This window comes from Gopherus flavomarginatus, chromosome 2 (genome assembly GCF_025201925.1).
Source record: "Gopherus flavomarginatus isolate rGopFla2 chromosome 2, rGopFla2.mat.asm, whole genome shotgun sequence".
Classification (NCBI taxonomy): domain Eukaryota; kingdom Metazoa; phylum Chordata; order Testudines; family Testudinidae; genus Gopherus; species Gopherus flavomarginatus.
In genome coordinates, this window is record NC_066618.1 from 183,488,619 (window position 1) to 183,509,827 (window position 21,209).

Genomic DNA, 21,209 nt, shown 5'->3' on the forward strand with positions numbered 1-21,209 from the left:
GAATGCAGGAGGCTCTAGGGAGAGGGGGAGGAGCAAGGGCATGGAAGGCTCAGGGAAGGGGGCAGGAAGGAGCAGGGGCCTTGGGAGAAGGGGTGAAGTAGGGGCAGGGCCTGTGGCAAAGTCCAGGGTTGAACAGTGAACACACCACTCCCCCTCCACCCTCCAGCACATTGGAAAGTTGGTGCCTGGTAACTCCAGCCCCGGGGTTGGTGCCTATGCAAAAAGCTGCATATTAACTTCTGAAGAGCCGCATGTGGCTCTGGAGCCACAGGTTGGCCACCCCTGCTCTAGAAGTATGCAATCACCACAACGTTAGTCCACGGACATTGAGAACTTCATTTAAAACCATTAGGTGTGCTTGGCAATGAGAATGAGTTGGGCATTTATACAGCACCTTTTTTCTAGGAGGATCCTAAGACACTGTGAAAGCTCAGTAAACTAATCTGGGGCCAAATCCAGCAGTCTTTTCACATGGGAAAAATTCCCTCAGACTTTAGTGGAATTTTTGTCCCAGAAGAAAATGAGCAAGGATGGAGGAAGATTTCGCTCTTGTGTATTCTATTCTACTACAGGAATAGCTTCCCTCAGCCACTATCATGTAGCCACCTATAGGGTGGAACCAACAATCTTTTAACAGTGCATGGCAAGGCTAGACAATATTGTAGGCTTTGGATGTGAAGAACTGAACATGCATTTAAAATCACAAGAGCTGGGAAGAATGTAATTTAACAAACAGTAGGAATATTAACCCAGGACTAACGCCCTGTAGTTGTGTGAAAAATGCCTTAGGCTCATTAATTATCACAAGAGGCCATGGTTTTATGTGTGCTTTGAGTAACATAAACTATACAGTATGGGTTAGATCCTCAGCTGGTGTAATTCAGTGGAGTTCTGGTCACTTTAATAGTTCTTCATTAGTTTACATCAGCTGAGGATCATGCTGTGTGTGTAATGTACATTTATATATGCTCTCTGAAACACCCACCAGCACCTTCAAAATATGCATATACTGAACTTGTCCAAAGTTCAGGGTATAGTGAGGGATTGGACCTGGTGTTCTGGACTGGGTTTATCTCCGACCAACAGATCTTAGTGAAATTAATTTCTCCTTTTTGGCTGATTATATTTAGTCATCAGTTCCAAATACACTTATTTGAATTCAATTTGATGACTGGTATGTTCCTTTTTCTTCAGTCAGTTATCTTGGGCATCAAATCTTTTGTATTCCACTTGTGCTGCTTATATTAATAATCTGCAGTTGTTGTAACTGACTGTTTGGGTTAAGAAATAATGGAGAAACATCCATGAAGTAGTGAAACTAATTCATATGACATGAAAAATAAACCTGTCTTGCACTTGTTTATCTGAACAGCAAACAATTACAATAGATAAATGAAGCAAAGGGCTGTCTTTGAGAGAGTGCGAGAGCAGGAGCAACCGTTCTGCATGCTACTCCAGAAGAGAATCCCTGGGGAGACCTGGTCATCTGTAGTACAGGGTGGCACAGTTCACTGTTTGTATGTCTTTCCGAGGAACAGAGGCATGCTTGTTTACAAACAGATCTCTAGCTACTGTACCTTGCAGTGTTTGCCATGCAGTTCAGCACAATTTTTATTCCTTGCAGCAGGGATACTCTGGTCTTTGATCACAGATTTGGGTCCAAATTCTTTGCTCAGTTACAACTCTGCAGTCCCTCTTAAATCAATGGAAATCCACAGTTGTGTTTGAATGTAGGATCTGGCCCTTCATCTTTTTTGTCTCTAGGCCTCTCTATGGCTACCTGCAGCAGTCCTCACCTGGGGAGACTTTAAGCAGGAAAAGGCTATGGCCAAAGTTTTCAAACCTGGGTGCCTATAGCAGTCATCCTATTTGCAAAGGTTTGGAGCACTTGCAGCTCCTCAGTGGGATCCAGAGTTACTCATCACCTGTCAAATTCAGTCCATTTCTATTTAGGTGGATGTTGAGAGTCTAATTTTAGGCATTCTGATTTAAAACTTTTGGCCTGAGATTTTCATAAGTCTTCACAAATTTGGTCAAGGATAAAATATTTCCAGTGAAAAGATCCCCCCTCCCTCTCAAAGCTTGCAAAATTCCACCCTGGAAGAAATCACAAGTTTTCACACATTTGTCCTGAGTAAAATATATACATTTTCCCCCCAACAGAAACCTTTTAACCTCAGAAACTATTTTGAGGGAGTGGGAGAAGGAGATGCAAAACCAGAGGGGAAAAAAAACCAACTTTTTTTCCCCTCACTGCATAACATTTTTTCTATTAGGTGGGTTTGTAAATGGGGTATTATTTTTTAAAATAAATATCTTGGCTCGTGCCACCAACTCGTGGCTGCAGAAGAAGAAAGGAGACATTGAATGGTTGGTGAAAGACCACAAACATGCCATTTATCATGTTCCCTTGACAGAAGCTCTGATACCTGCACTCAGGTCCATCAATGTCAGTTTTCTTTCATCTGTAAATCCTTCTTAAAGAGCAGCAGTCCATAGTTCAATAAATTCTACATGTGGGTGCAAAAAGTTTAGGCCAGGGGAATTTTGATTCTGTGCATCATGGTGTGAGAAGGAATCAGATTCCAATTATTGTGCTGGCAAAAGGCCCTTCTCCAGTTACATTAGGGAAAATTGATTTATCACCCATTGGGAGGGGGTGAGTTATTACTTAAAAAACTGGGACGCTTTAGAGACCCAGCACTTGCCTTGTGCCTCACTCCCCTTTAGACAGGCACACAAAGCACCGCTCCATTATTTGCTCCGTTGCCACTCTCAAAGCACATTTCAATTTTTCATTTGACTACAGGTGAAAAACAAAAAGCGAACTGACCCCAAATCATACGGTTGAGAAACTCTCCAGTGTTGTAGATCCAGACAATGAGGACAATGCTACTGCAGAAAAAGGCCACTAGACCCACTGGGCTGAAAAAGGTGAAGAGAGGATATACCCACTCTCCGGTTACAGAATAAATCCACAGGACCCTAAACAAGGAGAGAAATGATTTTTGGTTAGGACTATTCAGTTAGAAGAAGAATTTAAAGATTTCCCATCCAGGAAGAAATATGTTATCACAACTATCATGGTAAAGAATAAATAGATCAACTTACATTAAACTACTGATATGCAACATCTCCACTGGGCAGTTAGAAAGCTGGACTGTTTTCTGTGAAGCACACGTCATTCAACATGGATTAGAACACACGCAGTGTTCTACCATGACCAGCTTGGTCCTATCATGACCCAACTTCAGTGAGTATAATGGTGTTTAAGTAACTGAAGTAAGTCTCCTCAGTCGAGAAATATGGCTATTTAACTATAATGTATTTAACTATATTGTATAACAGCAAATGAACTTTTAGACACATCTTTTTCCAACTGGTTGCCCTGGATTTTCAGCACCCGCTAGATCAGAGACACCTGGGGAGAGGAAAATGCTATCGCTCATCTTTCTGTCACTTCAGCAGTGACCAGTTCATCAGGGAGTGGCTGGAGGAGGTAAAGTTTCCCTTTGTCCCACAGAGAAGGGGAAGGAAGAGCAATTGTAGATAGGTAGCAGAGAATGTGGTGGCATTGTCCACCCCTTCCCCTTCCTGGGCTGTTTGTAGGGCTTCATTCCCTTCATTCTGTCGTGCTTCCTCTCCCCTCAAATCCAATCTACAGATTGCTGTGGCTACCAGTTAACTTGAGTTATTTGCATACTGTGACTCTTATTGGTCAAAAGAGCCTTAAAAGTTAATTTCTTGATTGATAAACTTTTGAACTTTTTTTTTTAATACGACACATCTGTGGATAAGTGTAATTCAAATGGCACCTCACTCATCCGAATTGGATTACAATCTCAAAGGTAGTTCACTGAAAAGACAGATAACATAAAATTAGGAGATTTGCATTATATGAGGTCAGAAGGATGGGCTGAGGCTACATTTAGTTCCTTTGCGGTAGTGAGGGCACTCACCCTTGTAATATATTCTGACAATGGAAGAAACCCATGCATTTGGATCACAAAGTCCTGAGTTCTGTCCCCAAGGGCTTTTCTATGTAATAGGGTAACATGCCCCATGGGGATGTGGTTTCTAAAGCAGATTACTGTGTAGCATGTGAATTGGTCCATTTAAACCCTGCTGGTGTGCACAAAAGGTTTTCTAGTGCACCTTAATTTAGTGCTGTTTCAAACAGTTGAACAAGCCCCAGGTCCAGTAGGATTTAACTGGCAATCATGGTATTCATTTTTGTGGCCATGGATTTGTTATAATTCTATTGGGAAGCTGAGTCATCTCTGTTGTCTCCGTAAAACTGCCCCTTAGACTTTTCCCAGCACTGCCAGTAGAGAGATATTCTGGTGATTCCGCGCCTACTCCCCACCGCCAGTGTTTTCATAGGAGAGAGTGTCACTCTGTGAGAAAACACTAGCCTGCCACTTGGCTGTGTGAGTCATGTCTCAGGATATGTGTGTCACGTAGACACCCCACCAGAGTTAAGATATGTCACAAATCTGAGAAACAGGTAAATGCTAGAGAAAACAGCAAAATTGTCCTTAAAGCAGGAAAACAGATCAACCGTAATTAGAGAAGGCACTGGTAGGACATAAAAGAAGAGGTGTGTGAAGAAAGATTTGTTAGCCCTCAGTAAGAAAGTTGGTGGGAGAAACTGGTGTTGCTGGTAATAGAGTTTTATTGGGCTGAGCTTGGAAACATTAAGAGTAGAAACTAGTTTTATAGATCCATCATAGGTCCTCTGATCAGAAGAAACAACTGTGGTGTGAAATGACTGAGGAAATAAAAAAGCCTATAAAAAGGCCTCAATAATGATAACAGGAAATATTAGCTACAAGACACTAATTGGAGTCTCAGTGGGGAAAATGATGGAGTTGACTTTTTTATTATTATGTGGAGCCTATATGTTTTTTTTTTCAATATGATACATGTCTCAGCCAATTACAAAGGCAGCGATCCTAGTCTTAGGTAGTAGGAGATTAGATTATGCGGATCAAATTTTTCAAACTTGGGTGCCTTAGGACAGGCACCTAAATCAATTTTTTAATGAACTTAAATAAGTAGCCTGATTTTCAGAGACACCAAGCACCGTCATCTCTCACTTGAGTTGATGGAAGTTGTGAGTAATCTAGCAGGCTGTTCTGGTGCATAAATACGTATTTGGTTGCCTGTCTTTAGGTACTTAAGTTTGAAAATTTGGGCTACAGTGAGCAGAAACAATGGACAGAGAGAACCAAATTTTTAGCAGATATCTAAAAATGCACTATCAAACTTTGCACCCATTGTACAATTGCACATTTTGCATGTGTGATTATCAGTTCAACTCCCATACAACAGTCAGATGCCTTTTGTTTTTGAAAATTTACGTATCAATTTAGAAATGAAATAAAAAGTTTTGTGATAAGAAATAGAATAGAGTAGCAAGTGACAACAAAGAGTTCAGGATAATCTTGAAGTAATGTTTGCATTTCTGAGGAATTATAGGAAGGGTACAACTTAGATGATGGCACAGGGGTAGCAAGTGTACCAAAACACTATAGGGTTTGGAGGCACCATGTATAAATCAGTAAGACTTGATGTACCATAATAACCTAGAAGGAAGAAGATCTAGGGTTTCTCCTGTCCTTTCATTACATGTGCCTCATTTCCACTAATCTTAACGGGACCTATACTCTCATTGAAGGAAGAAAACTAATCCCTGAGGTGGTATTCAAAGAGATATGTAAGATCAGGAAAGGCAAATAATGTATTGATGCAAATTAGGTATTTGAGATAGTGTTATCTCAAAATGAGAAGGTCATGAATTGAAGCTGAGCACAGGTATCTAGCACATAATATAATTGAAATGTTTTAATTCATCATCAAGATGGAGTGGACACATTACTGGAAAGTGATGGAGTAGAGCCCCTCCATTTATTTACTTATTTTATTTAGTTATGGCTTAAGATGCAGTGTGCACTATATAATTATTTATATTTCCTGAGCTTAGAAAGGTGGTATGATCTCCTCCGCTTTATGGCCCAAGGTACATTTCTGATGATTGGTGCCTATATTACTGTCCCCTTTGCTGTTACATTGATTTTACAATTGAAATGGAAAAGGGCAGGCTGTTTTTAAGATCTAAAATTGGATAACAAAAGAGTTCAGAGATACAAGCTTTGGCATTCCAAGACAGGGAAGAAGATTACAGGCCAGGTTTTTGAGACTTTTAATTGATTTCAGGAGGACTACTTGTAGAGTAACATCTTACTTAGCATGAGAAGGAGTATCAAAAACTGTCACTAAAGGAATTCACTAACATGTCTGCCAGGTTTCTCACCAGACCTGGCAGCTTCCCATGGTTGGAAACCACCCCCCACTTCTGAGTACAGCAAAAATAAATTTCTGTAATAAAACCCCATGTGGAAGCAGGACCTTGAATAAAGGCACACGCAGTGGGAAGCCATTCTGGCTGCCCTGCTTGACTCTTCCCTTGATTTCCTGGCTAATCTGGCACCTCATATGGCAAATGGACCACCTGGATCCATAGATATGGAGGAAAGGGGAGTAGTAAAGATGCTGCTTATGGAGCATAAGGCCACATGACTGGACTATTGATGGTTCTGCCACATCAGTGAAGGCAGCAACAGCGAAGTGTTGGCACCTATAGGCTGTATGCAGAGATTTAAAATGTAAAGCGATGTTTTAGTATAAAGACTTTGGGGCTGAATGCTCAAAAGCAATTAGGCTCCTAACTTCTGTTTAGACCCCTAATTTCCATTGAAATCAATGGAAATTAGGAACCTAACTCCAGTTGATCATTCAGCTCATTTTGTTGCTGGGAACCAAGGTGAAGAGAGTAAAATGAAAAGGTCTGTGCTATCTCCAAGAGACAGAAAACACCAGTATGGAGATTAGCATGAATGTGCATGCAGCAGCAGGAAACTGGAATACAATGGGCAGGACCCCACAGAAGATGACGCAAGGGACAAGTAACAGATAGCCATCTGCTTGGGAGCCCAATAGCCAGGATACCGAGTACTGTGATCTGTGCTTAATTTGTGCTAGGGCTTGCCAGGGCTGAACCCTGGCACCTCTAGGCTTGGCAATTCATAGCCCCAGCACCTCTGGGCTTGTTGCATCAGTTATGAAAGTAGAAAAAAAAAACTGCTTGAGCCCTGGCACCTCTTTCATTACAAATGAAGCACTGACTATGATGTACTAGAAGCTGAAGACAACATCAGCTCAAAGGAGACTTTGGGAGAAACTGCTAGTGCAGGGATGTGACTAGAACTCGGCTTGGCCTGATTGTGATTGCTGATGATCTAGGATACTGAGTCTTCCTCCAGTGGGCACTCCCTAAATGGAAAAACACTCTCCTTCTTTTCAGTGTGCAACATCTGAGACTGTGACCTCCACTCACTGGGGCATACATGGGTTTAGGGCCACGTTCTCACATCAGACAATACTTGCTGTGGGGTTTGGCAAGTGGAAGTTGTTGTGATCAACGCATACCCCCACCAAGAAGTCTGGATAGTGTTGGCTTAAAACAATTGGGTTTGGGACGGGATGATAAATCTCTGTCCTGCCTCTAGCTGAAACCTGGAGGCAGGGCCGGCTCCAGGCTTTTTGCCACCCCAAGCGGCAGAGGAAGAAAAAAAAAGTTGTGATTGGCGGTACTTCAGAGGCAGCTCCGCCACGCCGCTTTCTTCTTCAGCGGCAAGTCCTTCCCTCTGAGAGGGACCGAAGGACCCACCGCCGAATTGCTGCCAAAGAGCCCGATGTGCCATCCCTTTCCCTTGGCCGTCCCAAGCACCTGCTTGCTGAGCTGATGCCTGGAGCCGGCCTTGCCTGAAGGCTCCATGTCAGATTCTTGTGTTGTTACAAAGCAAAAAAGTAATTTATTCTCTGGTTTATTCAGGTCATTGTAGTAAGGGTGGCTGCTGTTGAGGTGAAGTTGTGTGGACTAGAGGGCTCTGCAGGAAATGAAAATGCAAAAAGCATGCATCTCATGGCATTATTCCTGTCCCAGGGTGGTGGGACAAGTTCACAGAAGCACAGTTCGATCATAAAGACAATAAAAGTCACAGTGCCTCAGAAGAGAACAAAATGTGGCTCAGCACTAAGTAATGCAGTAAAATGGTACATAGGAAAGGAATTTGGGATGCAATTATCTTAATCCCATTAAGATTAAGATTAGATTAGGATAAACCATTCCTAACACATGGTCATATAATGTAGTAGCAAAGTCCAATATTTCCAAGCACTATAGAGGGATCTCAAATCATAAGTGCATTTTGTCTGTACAATTTACGTTATATTCTGGGTTTTCTTTTAGTGGGATTGAGGCAAATAATTTAATGATAAAAGCAAGTTCATTCAAACTAATGTGTTCACTGCCATAGGTAAGAACTAGTAGAAACAAAAAATTCCCCCAGTGCTTCCTGCTTTTCCAAAGGATGCCTCACCTGCACAAGAAACAAGCTTATTCTCCACTTTGTCCTCATCAACCTCTTCTAGGGTGACCAGATGTCCCAATTTCATAGGGACAGTCCTGATTTTTGGATCTTTTTCTTATATAGACTCCTATTGCCCCCCACCCCAGTCCCGATTTTTTACACTTGCTGTCTGGTCACCCTACCCTCTTCTGAATCGTTCACTCCAGAGGCCAGATGCTTGGGTCCGGCCCTTCTGCATCCAGCATATCTCAAGAAGTTATTTTTATCACCCCACCAGCAGTAAATCCTTAAGTCACCACATGCCAGTCCGAGACTGAGGCTCAAGTTAGAGCAGCTTCAAAGCTGTTCTAAATTTTGGCAGCTGCCCATAGTCCCAAGGAGCTGTTTCAGCAGCCATGGTTCTCTCTGGCCATGCCCCCTTTTCCCTGGGCATACCCCTATGCTGGGGGGAGGGGAGGGAGCCAAGGAGAGGGTGGTATAATGCTGGCTCTAACTCACCAGAGGTTTCCTAACTTGGCACCAAACACCCCCCCGCCCCCACAACCACACATACCACACTCCTTTGGGATTTATTGGGTTGCAGCAGGGAAGCGTGGGTGGAAACAAACTGAGAAGACTGCTGTAGTGGAGACATCCCAAGCCACCCCATGGTTTGTAACAATTCAACATAACTTGTCTTTCAAGAGAGGCTCTGGAGTAGCAGGTCATGTTCTGGATGGCTTCCGGTGCATTATTGTTTTTGAAGAGGCATGCTGAACATGTGGCTGGAAACAGTCCTCTTGGCCTCTTATTTTCAGGGAATATCATGTGATTCTTAAAACAAAAAAATAGGTCCCCCCAATGGCTTTTCCATAAGAACAACCATAATGTGATTATTCCTATTTAAACATTTTCTTCATGGGGGAAAAGAATCCTCTAAATACAGAGTTTTGCCTCTTTTTCCAGAGTAGGCCAATTTGAGCAAATCCAGGGGGGCTATAATACATAATTCTTACCAGCTGAGATAGGCAACAGAAACAAATCCTAATAAGAGCAGTCCTTTCTTCTTTGGTGGATAACGGTGAGGGGTAGCAAAGATCTCCAGCAGAGCAAGTGGCAATACAATAGTGTGCTGGGAAGAAAAGGGGATATGTCAGAGAGTGGCAATAGTGTGTTAACCAAAATGCTTGTGGCAATGTGTACATACGTGTAAACCAATTATTAGTTAACAGTATAGAATGCCACAGAAAAGCATGTCACTTTACCAGTGAGTAAATTCCCATGATACAACAAGCATGGAAAGTATCGTACTTTTTACTGTGTAACAAGAAAATTAGGTGCTACTATAGAATGCTGTACCACTGTTCATTGTAATCTCTAATGGATAGTGCAGGGATTTACTGCATTATCAGATGTGCAAGTACAGTTGGAGTGAACCCCATGTAAACAGTATTACAAAGATTTTGAAATCTATCATTGTTTACTTTGGCCTTGGCTACACTTGAGAGTTACAGCGCTGGTGGTGGCTTTACAGCACTGTAACTTACTTCTCGTCCACACTGGCAAGGCACATGGAGCGCTTTATCTCTCTGGCTACAGCGCTGGTTGTACTCCACTTTGATGAGAGGAATAAAGAGAACAGCGCTGCTGTTGCAGCACTGGGGTGCCAGTGTAAACAGAGATTAATCTTACTACACTGTAACTGATCTCCAGAACCTTCCCATAATGCTTTTAAGTAAAGATAACACTCTTTGTTTTGTTGTGATGCCTCTGTTTGTTTTGTTGTGAACTCGGGGCTCCCGGAGCTGCTCATCTAAAAACAAACACAGCTCCTGTTTGCTGTGAATGAGGCAGGCAGGGGAATCCCTTTGGAATATCCACAGCTAGTGTTTGCTTGAGGAGAGAAGCAGCGCGGCGTGCGGGGGTCCATTTTGGAGCAGCTGCTTATCTGGTCTGTGAGGAAAAAAACAAAGGCAGCTATTTACTTTTAGTGAATGAGAGAGGGGTGGGGGAACAAGGCAGGGAGCTGACACAGTGTCAGCTCCAAAAATCCACTCTCTCTGTCTCCCCCACGCTCCCTGTCACACTCAACCCCACCCCCCTCTTTTGAAAAGCATGTTGCAGCCACTTGACCCTGGGATAGCTGCCCATAATACACCACTCCCAACACCGCTGCAAATGTGGCCACGACAGGGCGCTGGTAGCTGACAGTGTGGCCACACTGTAGCGCTTTCCCTACACAGCTGTACGAAGACAGCTTTAACTCCCAGCGCTGTACAGCTGCAAGTGTAGCCATACCCCTAGCGATGGAAAGGAAAAACCCCTTGGCATTTTCTGAAAGACTTTCCATGCTTAATTTAATCCCAGAGGTGATTTTTTTTTCCTTTATGTAAATGTGGTGAAAATCTCTCTAGTCATTTCTGAGTCATTGGAGAGTGGGAACAAATACCTTAAACTCACCTTTAAATAAAAACCAATTTGGGGAAAATGTTATGGGATGAAAGGTGAAGTATTGTTATGATTAGAAAGCTACAAAGAGAAAAAATGTTAAGAACAGACGTAAAGAATCAATTTCCAGTACTGCAAACAGTGTCCCAAAGTTGCATTCCCAGACTGGTGATGGTTAAATATATTTATCAGTGATCTGGAAAGTGGTATGGATGTTGAGGTGACAACATTTGCAGAGTACACAAGGTGTAGTTAGGTTACTAATTATTAGAAAAGACTGAGGATTTTCAGAGACCTAACAAAGCTCAGTGAATGGGCAGCATGAGAGCAGGTGATATTCAGCATTGACAAATGCAGATTCATGAAAATTGGAAGGGATCTTTGAACCACTTGTGCACCTTGCTGTGTTTGTTCTAAAGCCCTTTCAGATCATAAATACCCCTTCGGATCTACCTGTGGATCTCCATTTGTCTGTACAGAAAGGGAGTTTGTGCACCTGAGTGGCACTGTCTCCACAACCAGGCCCTGTGTATAGGATGGAGTTGGGGCAGACTGGGGAAGGAGTGGTAGGGCTGAGGGCAGAGTTTTGGAAGAGACATATCTTAGTTCATCCTGTCCCTCAGAAATTAACCAGAGAAGCTGATACAACCCCAGATTGTATTAACTGTTTTGTGAGTTACCATGAGGAGCTGCTGGAAGCAGACTGCAAATTCTTCAGAGCATGCTCAAGGGAGTTGGGGAGTGCAGTGGGCTAGAATTGCTGCTGGGGTAGAGGGTCTCCACTTGAATGTCACTGGCCTCTCACAAAGGGTCTTGAGGTCCTCCAAGTTTTGAGGCATTTTTTTCCCCTTCCCTCATTCAGGGTCAACTTGGGTCAGTCTCAGGGAGGAATTTCTTGTGGGGATTTCCGCATAGAAAGTCTGCTTCTCTGGTTTTCAACATGAAAGGAGATGCTCCGGCTCTAAATTAACTGTAACTGCTCAGGAAAAAGCCCTAAGTGTTACTGTCAACAGCTCAGTGAAAACAGTTGTTCAATGCACAACAGCAGGCAACCACAGCAAGACTTGCTCAACTGGGCTCCTAATAACTAAGGATTTATGGATAGACTGTGTGAAAAACTGCAGCAGCAAACACAATACATGAATTTTTCTGTCATATAGTATGTTGCATTTAAGGTCTGACCAAAGTCAATTGAAGTCATGGGGAATCTTTACATTCACATCAGTGGATTTTGGATCAGACCCATACAGAGGACATGATGGCGTGGTATGATATGTAAGTTTTATTCGCAGATGTTTTGGAGAGAGAGATACATTCTACATCTAAAAGAGTGTGACACATTATGGCTGCATGCTGCAAGAGAGCACTTAGTAGAAAAGTGGTTCTTGGCATCCCTTTCACACACCCCGTCACACGAGGCCTCAGAAACCATTATTCAGCCCCGTGTGTCTTGTTGCCAAATATCATTCAGTTTCAGTTATTGTATTCTACAAGCTAGAGATAACAAAGGTTTATTTGATTGTTCTAGTTCATCTCCCTGACAGTGCTGCTGAGACTTCTCTGTTTTGTTTCACACTCTAGAGTCCTACAATCCCCCTCAGTCAATAGCAGAGGTCCAGCTGTATAAGTTCAAGTGATTTTTGGATACATTTAAGTAGAAAAAGGTCTTCAGTTTGTACAAATTTATTTCCTCACAGTCCCTATAATTATGTCTTTTACTCAGAAATGTGCTAGGTATGTTAGGGTGCTCCAACGTGTTTATTACATATTTGATTTTGATGTCTTTGTCTACTTTATTTCCCCACTTTTATATTCCCTGATGTGGCTAATTAGCCTAGAAAGCAGCGGACTGTCACCCAAATGCTGCATTAAGTGTGGAATAAGTTCACATGTCTCAGTGACCTGGTACAGAGATTCTTAGCTGTGTTACAGAATTAGAGTTACAACTCCTATTTGAATTTGTCACTGTCATGTAACCCTGTGTTAACCAATGGGAAGGTACCAGGTCAATAGTTTGTCTCAAAACAAAATATTGCCCAAAGAGTAAGGCAATGATGGTAAACTATTATTTATTCCTTATTACTTTGTTTCAGGTCTTCACTTCATGCTTGCCCTTTGCAGGCAACATGGCCATATGTCCCAATTTTTCACATAACACCCAGCGTCCCAGGAAATTCCTTTGGGGCCACACAATGTCCTAGCTTTCCATTTCATCAGTGGAAACATTTATTTTTTTCAATAACATCAAATTATTTGTTCAAGCCATATTGCTGCACTGAGGAAAATGTATTCCGTATTTATTAGGCCTAGCCATTCTATGGGAAGAGCAATGTTTGAAGTCAAGAGAAAATCAAATGAATTTACAGCAGATACTTATCAAAGCTGATTTTGTTTGTTTGGTGTTATTTTGCTCAGAATGAAAGTTAACAGTTGTTGAACGGCTCATGATAAACTCATGCAGAGCCCCAAGTTATGGAGGGGAAAATAATCCTTCACTCTGAAAAACATGTTGAGTCAGAAGCTGGCAGCAGTGACACCAACACTTTTTATTAAAAAGCATACTCTGTGTTCTGTGTGAATAATTCATGACCCTAAAAACACTTTGCCACAAAAGACTTCCAGTTTTTTTAATTTTGAAAACAGGATCACCTTAATCATAGGCAGATAAAGAGAGATCCTTGTGTTTGTTATGGGAATGTTCTCTGGTGAAACTTATTAGTGTACAAATGGCTTCTTTTATATTGGCTTCTCACTCTGAGTGAGTGGATGGGTGTGTGTACATTTTCATTTTCTAGTCTTTCTCATTCCAGAGCTTGAATGCACACTGCACATGTCCTTGCCATAGTGAACACATGTGCACATCCCTATGATACACATGAAATGCAACAAATTAATTCTAAATGAAAAAAAAACAGAGAGAAGGAAACAGTGCCTTTCATCACCATCCTGGTATCATAAAGCATGCTGGTGTTTTCACACATTTTATGAACCCTATCTACAGTTTGTTTTCTCCTTTAGTAGTAATTTACAATGGAATTCATATGGAATAATGGAGAACATTCACAAGAGTAAATGGGTTCACTGTGATTCATGTTTATACAGCAAATACCAAAGGAATGCATGATTGGCCACCTATTGCAAAATGTGCCCTTGCCAATGACATTCAATTAGCTTTCCAAATGAATTCCCTTGGATGGTTGATAAAAAGCTGACTTTAGTGATGAACATTAGTGATGGCCCATATACCATGGTTGCTAATACTAGTTGTAAGGTCTTTAAAGGCTTTTCATTTTCATGGGGAAAAAGTATGCTCTCATTCTAGCTATTTTTAATATTAGTCTTTAGTCACCAAACACCACGATTCATTAAAGACAATTATAAACCAAATTTTAACCAAACTGTGTTGTTAATCTGACATTTATTTAAATAAGTGCAATCTTTGTTTGGAAGCAAACTTAAAAATATATACTGTTATGCTTCTTGATTTAAAAGGAAATGTAATAATTAGGCTTGGGTTGGCACAAATCAGGATGTTGGCAAAAATGGGTTGAAGCAATGACTCATTCTGTGTTTCAATTAACAGTTTCTCAGTTTTACTTGCAAACAGGAAAACTGACAAAAATAATCACCACAGAGGGAGAGAAAATTTCATTCTGGGTTAAAAATCACAGTCTAAAACAATAGTGATGTGTTCTAATCTCTCTGTCAATGAACTGAATGAATGAATGAGCTTATTCATCCCTTTCCAGGAAACTTTTTTTGTTTTGTTTTGTTTTAATTTAATTTAATGTATATTTTAATTAATACCTCTGTGTGTTGAGAAAAGCTTGTTAACTCTTCAGCTAGGATGGCAAAATTTTAAGTGGGAAAACTAACGCTTTTGCATTTTTTGCAGAATGGCAAATGGAAAAATGAAAGCTCTAGCATTCATGAAGCTCTCGCAGCTGTTTTATCAGATGGTCAGGTGTTTGGAAATACAGCTCAGGTTATAAAGATGATAAAATATTATGTTCTCCAAAATCTTTTATCAGTTATTAATTATTATTATTATTATTATTGTTCAATTAATAATGCCAGGAAATTTTCTCTTGAGTATGACTCAAACGTCATCTGAAATATTGACATACTGACTGGTCTCCAGAACATAATGTGACATTTTCACATTCTGTTAAAACAAGAAATGATGATTTTGTCTTTTCCCCTCTGTATTCTTTGTCACTCCATGGGATGTATTTATTATGCATGAACTGAACAAGGGCAAATCATCTATTTTGCACAAAGAATTAAGAACTTGCAGTGAGTCTACTTTCTAAATATATTATGTAATTTCAAATATTTTTATCTGATATTTCCTTCTTCTTTTATTATTATTATTAGTTAATTAGTTTTTTGTTTTTGAAAATACAGGTTTATAGAGCAAACTGAATACTGGTGGATGGGAACTCAGGCCTCAGTCCAACAAACTACTTAAGCATGTGCTCAAGCACATGAGCAGCCCAATTGAAATCACTGGGATTTCACATATGTTCAATGTTAAGCATGTGTTTTGTTATCCTGCTTGATCAGTGCCCCAGATTAGAGCAAAGAGTGGAATAGCTGTCTATGGATATTTGTTTTCCAAAGTGAATTTCCATTTAATCATATTTACTCATCCTGTATGTTTGCTTTCCATGAATATTGGAGAACTGAGTGTGGCTGCACTATGGAGACTATATCAGCATAGCTAGGTTGCTATAGCTATGCCAGCTTACCCCTCAAAGTGGGGAGATAGTTTCTGCAGACAGAAGGGGTTTTTCCATCAGTGTAGGAACCAGACATGCCAAACCCACAAAAAAATCACAGAAATTCAGCTAGTTTTTGACTTAATTGGCTTGTGAGTTGCTTGTTGGCTAGTTTTTGTCTTGTAGCTTGTTGCTTGTTTGGCTTGTAGCTTGTTGCTTGTTGTAGCTTGTTGCCTCTGTTGTTTTTTTTTTATTGGCTCCCAGCAAGCAGGAGTGGGAGGCAAGCAGGGGTAATGGGGGGAGAGAGTCAGGGGTGCACAGCGGGCCCACCACAGTCCCAGACTGCATGCTGGGGGGATCTAGTCACATGGTGTGTTGGGGTTCTTAGGGATGGGCTTGTTTTGGCCTTGTTTTGAAATAGGATTAGTTTGATTTTTGGCTTATTGTGAAAGTCAAGGTGCTTATTTACCACGTGAAAGTTGACAACTGTGGTAGGAACACCACCTCTCCTAGGAACAGTAGAAATGTTGACAAAAGCATTCTTCCATTCACATAGCTGTGTCTACACTGATGGTTATGTCAGCATAGCTACATCAATTAGGGGTGTGATTTTTCATACATCTGACCAGTGTATCTACGGAAACCTAACTTTGAAGTGTAGACCAAGCCTTAAGGTGGGATTTTCATAAGCACTTAGCATTGGCCTAACTTGACTTCAATGGGAGTAGAATTAGGCCAATGGTAAGTGTTTTTTGAAAATCCTTCCCTGATTTCTCTTCTTTCCAATCAAATCCTAAGAACAGATTGTCTGCTTAACAGCTCTGTATCACTTGTAGATACTTACATTTGTGTCTCCTTCATCAGTAATGTTACTGAAAACAAAGGGTGAACCTCAATTTCAATGATGGATTGGGGGACACAAGATAGTTGCCCAAAGGCTAATATTCATAGGCCAAATTCTGAGGTATTTACCTAGTTTTTACTCAATCCATATTCAGGCAAAGTGCCAAGGTCTGAAGGATTTTACCAATGTATGTGTGGCTTTCAGAAAGAGGTTTACCTCTTAATATCCTTGTGTGATGGCACCAAACAGTCCCCTAACCACCACCATTGTTGTGTAGTTTTACTATTCCCAGTGCTTTTGCCCATCACTGCTCTCTTTCTCTCTTCTTGGCCCCTTGGTGGCACAAGCTTCCTCATTTGATTCACTCTGCTATGGTTTTGTCTTCCCTCAAATTTCACTGTTGCTGTTCTGCTCTGTAATCTGTCCTTACTTTCCAATCTCTTCTTTTATTAGTATGAAACTGCATAGTTCATTTTATTGTTTTATATTTTTTAAATAGTAAAATGCCTTGGTTAAAAGGTTTTGTTAAACAGATTTTCTCTCAGAATTATTAATATTAATATTAGGGCTGTCGATTAATCGCAGTTAACTCATGCGATTAACTCAAAAAAAAGAATTGTGATTAATCACAGTTTTAATTGCACTGTTAAACAATAGAATACCAATTGAAATATATTAAATATTTTGGATGTTTTTCTACATTTTCATATATATTGTACTCTGTGAGATACAAAAAGTTCTGCTATCATAGCCAGGAATGAATACAATTGGGGAGCTATTGCTCAAGTTTACTCTTATCAGTTGTCAAATTTAATCAAACTTTTAATATGTCAGAAAACAAATTTATTTCTTCCCTTTCCAGGTCGAATGGTGCTCACTATGAAAAAGTGGAGGGGGCTATGTGAGTCCCACATTGTCAGAAACGCATGCGTGTAATTTACTTGCACATGAATGCATGCATCTTCGCAGTTGTGCATGCAAATGTCAGGTTAGATGTTTGAGTGAATTTATAGCAATAGTGCACACATGTGCCTTTCTTTGAAAATGTGGACCTTATTGAGTATTTGAATGCTTATTATGATACAGTGTGAGGGAGTTCTGGTGCCAAAATTGTAATAATATTTTGCTCTGAAACTAAATACACAAGTACGTGGGTAAAGTTCATATTGCAGTTTGAAGCTGACACGAGACTGAAATGATACAATCTTCCAACGTGGAATTTTGTCTCCAGCTGTCCAGCCAGGGGGATGGGTTAGGAAGCTAACACTTGTGCATTCTCGAATAACAGAAGTCAAGGAGGATTCAATGCCTTAACATTCATCAATGAAATAAAGACTTTGTCTCTGAGTAAATGGGGTTATGTCAATAAAAACGGAAACATCTGAAAACTACATACAGCACTGGGGAAAAACAAGCATCTTAGCATCCAAGCGTGTGTGGCAGTTAGTTTAATGCACCATAACCCTCACACTGACATTCTTCTTTTCTGCTAACAAATGAATATAAGGGGGAGTCTATAAACGTCCATAGCTGCCGGAGGGTTTAAAACCAGGATAGCTGGAAATTCAAGCAAATCAAAATGTTTATCTCTTTGCCTATTTAAAAGAGCTATTAAATGTTTAATACAAGTGCAGGAGAAATCAGATGAGATGGTCAGAGATGTGGCTGAAAATGCCAAGGTGCATATCCTATGAGTAAATATATTCTTTTGAAAAATAGCAGTCCTGAATGGAGTGCACCAAACTAAGATCCTGACTACACACAGACTTTGCACCAGTTTTGTAACTGTTGGGTAGGGGTGTGATATTTTACTTTTAAAGTTATACCAGTACAACATCCAGAGTGTAAAGGTGCCTTATACCAGAATTGCAGAGCTCTTCTTCCCATATAGGCATAATCTATACCGTATAAATCACCCTTATGCTAGAATAACTGCACCCACACTAGGATGGGGTGGTACTGCTTTCACTATACCCGTATAGTTAAAGCAAGAGGTATAACATTTGTTTGAAAACAAGCCCTTAGATGAGAAGAAACATGGGAAGCCTCCCGGGCATTATGAATCCTTCTTGCTATCTATGTTCGTAATGCTGGCAAAGCAATAATGGCTCACTTAAGTGAGGCCTTTTGTGCTCCCGTGTTCTTCCCCCTTGCTTTCTGCATTACCCTCAGTATGCCCAAATACTCCTCAGCTGTCAGGCATTGAGGCAGTTTGATCTGATAGACAGGACACTCAGAGACATGGTTCGATTGCTAGTTCTACCATTAATGTGCTGTGTGACCATGGGCAGGTCACTTCTCCACTGTGCCCTCTACTCTCTCCCACCACTGCTTTGTCTTAACTGATTGTAAGCCCTTCAGGGCATAGACTGTCTCTTACTGTGTGTCTGTAAAATGCCTAGCACGATGGGGTCCTGATCTTTGTCGAGGCTTGTAAGAGTTACCATAATACAAATAAATACTAATAATTTAGGCAAGTATAATATTAACCCAAAACTTGCCTATAGTCTAAGAAAGTAACACATGCAATCAAATGGAAAAGGATAATGTTTTGCAGACCAAAAGAAAAAAAACTATTTTAAAATGAAGAAAAACATATGCTTATGGTTGTTGAGAATGCAACTGAATGAACAGTTGCATGTTTTCTTTCTTCTGCTACAAACTAATGACCCACAATTCTCCTTTTTGTTTTACTGTCAATCCTGTCAACCCATTAAAAATCCAGTGTTCTTCTCAACTGCCATTAAAATGAATAATATTTTCACATGATTCAATTCAAACTGTATGTGTCAGGTAGTGGCTTTTTGGGAAGCAGCCAGATACAGCTTAAAAACAGAACATCGGGAACGAAATGAACAATGAGAGAATGGACCAAAATGGCTTTTATCTGAGTCACTCTCCACCTAAAATCTTTGGTTCAGATAAAATAATAGTACTTAGGATGTATTTAGTGGTTTTTCATCCATAGATCTCAAAGTTCTTTATAAAGATGGGCAAGCATAATTACCCCCATTTTACACATGGAAAAACTGAGGAAGCAGAGAGGTTAAATGAATTGTATAAGACTCAACATGAGTCAAGACTAGAACCCCGATCTCCTGGCTTGTAATGTAGCACCTTCTCCAGTGGACCTCACTGCCTCCCTAAATCCTCATAACAGAATTTGATTTCCAACCATTCTTCCTTTTTCAGAATGAAAATTTTCCACTTGGGCCATTGCAAAACCATGACTAAAACATAATACTCTTGATACATTGCTAGTTGTAACCAGCCATTTGAATGTCAGAGCAAAGTCTCAACATTCCCAGTATGCATTGCTCATATTGCTACAAACAGGAGAGAGAGAGACATCTTCCCACAGGCTCCTTTTCTCATTTAGTAACTATTCAGCATGAGCTTGTTCCACCCAGAGACTAAATTCATGTGACAAGCAGCAAAAGCCCCCACTTAGACTAGTTATGCAAAGAGAAAACCCCTTGATGTACCAGCATCAGGAAAAAGATACAGGGTTGGTTGGTTGATTGTCACAAGGAAGAGAGAAAGCTTGGTTGCCAGCTCAAGAAGTTTTGCGTTCCCAGAGCATTTGTGCCTGTTTCTTGTATGACCTTGACAAACTGTTTAGTTACATAACATAATGCTTCACATAGTTAGGGAGATCTCTGGCCCAGATCCACACTGTAAGTTAGATCCCTAAATCCCAGTTTTACGTGACTAAATTCTGAGGGTCTAGTCCCCTGCTATAAATACCTAAAAGAGTTGTTAGAGCAGAGAGGAATGGACCCTCAGTCTCCCATCTCTGGTGCCTGAAATACCAGGCAATTCTCTGTGCTCCAATGACTCTGTAGTAAATTGTAATCCACAATGGAACAGCTTCAGCAGGAGAGTCTGAGGGAGCCCCACATCAGAATATCCCACAGCTCAGTGATTACAACCCTCTCCTGAGAGGTGGGAGATTCCCTCTTCAAATCCTGTCTCCCTCTCTGCCAGAGGGGGAATTGAACCTGCATTTTCCACAGCCCAGGTGAGTGCTGTAATAACTGGGCTAAACGTTATAAGATGAGCACGACCTCCTTCTTCTCCAACCATATTGGCTGGAAGAAGGCAAGCAGCAAATGCATTTTTCACAAGAAATGACTTAGGCACCTAGGCCACCTGACTCCAGTAAAGAGGTTCCTGGTTGTAGATCACAAGCAGAACTAAGTGCCTCTCTGCAGCCTGGATTTAGGCGTCTAACTCGGAGAGAGGGGCACGGCTTACTTTACATTTCTCTTGTTGTCAGCTTCCATTGCCTAATCTGTGTCTCTGTAAGCTGCATGCTTGAGCAGCTGCGCAGGAGAGATTCAAGCACTGCCCAGCTGATTAGGAGAGCATGCATAGCCGGCAGCATGTATTCAGGTACCCCTCCCATGACGTTGCTCCATCCTGCAGCTGCTCTCGGGACCATCCTGCTGGCTGTGAAGTGAGGGGTGGGGAGTGAAGAGGGTGCTGATGTCAGGGCATCCCCTTCCCCCTGCAGCCCTATACCCGATTTCCACAGGGCAGAGAGGACACAGCCTGGCTCAGGATTTGGAGCTGCTGAGGGGTAGGGTGGGTGGCTGAGTGCCTTTCTTAACCAGACAGTGCACTGTTTCTGAGATTTCCTGAGCAGCCAGCTCACTCAGTCAGTATCTCTCTCTCTCCTCTCTCCACCTGCCCATATACCCCATCTCCACAGAGCAGGGGAGGGGAGACAACAGGGCTCAGGACAGAGCAGGAGAGCTTCCAGTGAGTGTCTTAAAGAGA

At 41.2% G+C, this 21,209-nt stretch overlaps 1 protein-coding gene and 1 long non-coding RNA gene across 2 annotated transcripts in view; one reads left to right on the top strand and one right to left on the bottom strand.

Moving 5' to 3' along the window:
- The window catches only part of LOC127045541 (uncharacterized), a 146,919-nt gene that overhangs the window by 58,535 nt on the left and 67,175 nt on the right, over positions 1 to 21,209 (top strand). The window lies entirely within an intron of this gene.
- The window catches only part of ADTRP (androgen dependent TFPI regulating protein), a 47,860-nt gene that overhangs the window by 10,936 nt on the left and 15,715 nt on the right, over positions 1 to 21,209 (bottom strand). The window contains exons 4-5 of the mRNA XM_050941663.1: positions 9,431 to 9,546; positions 2,834 to 2,985 (exon numbers count right to left, since the gene is read on the bottom strand). Coding sequence (XP_050797620.1) covers positions 2,834 to 2,985; positions 9,431 to 9,546 — 268 coding nt within the window. The remainder of the gene's footprint in view (positions 1 to 2,833; positions 2,986 to 9,430; positions 9,547 to 21,209) is intronic.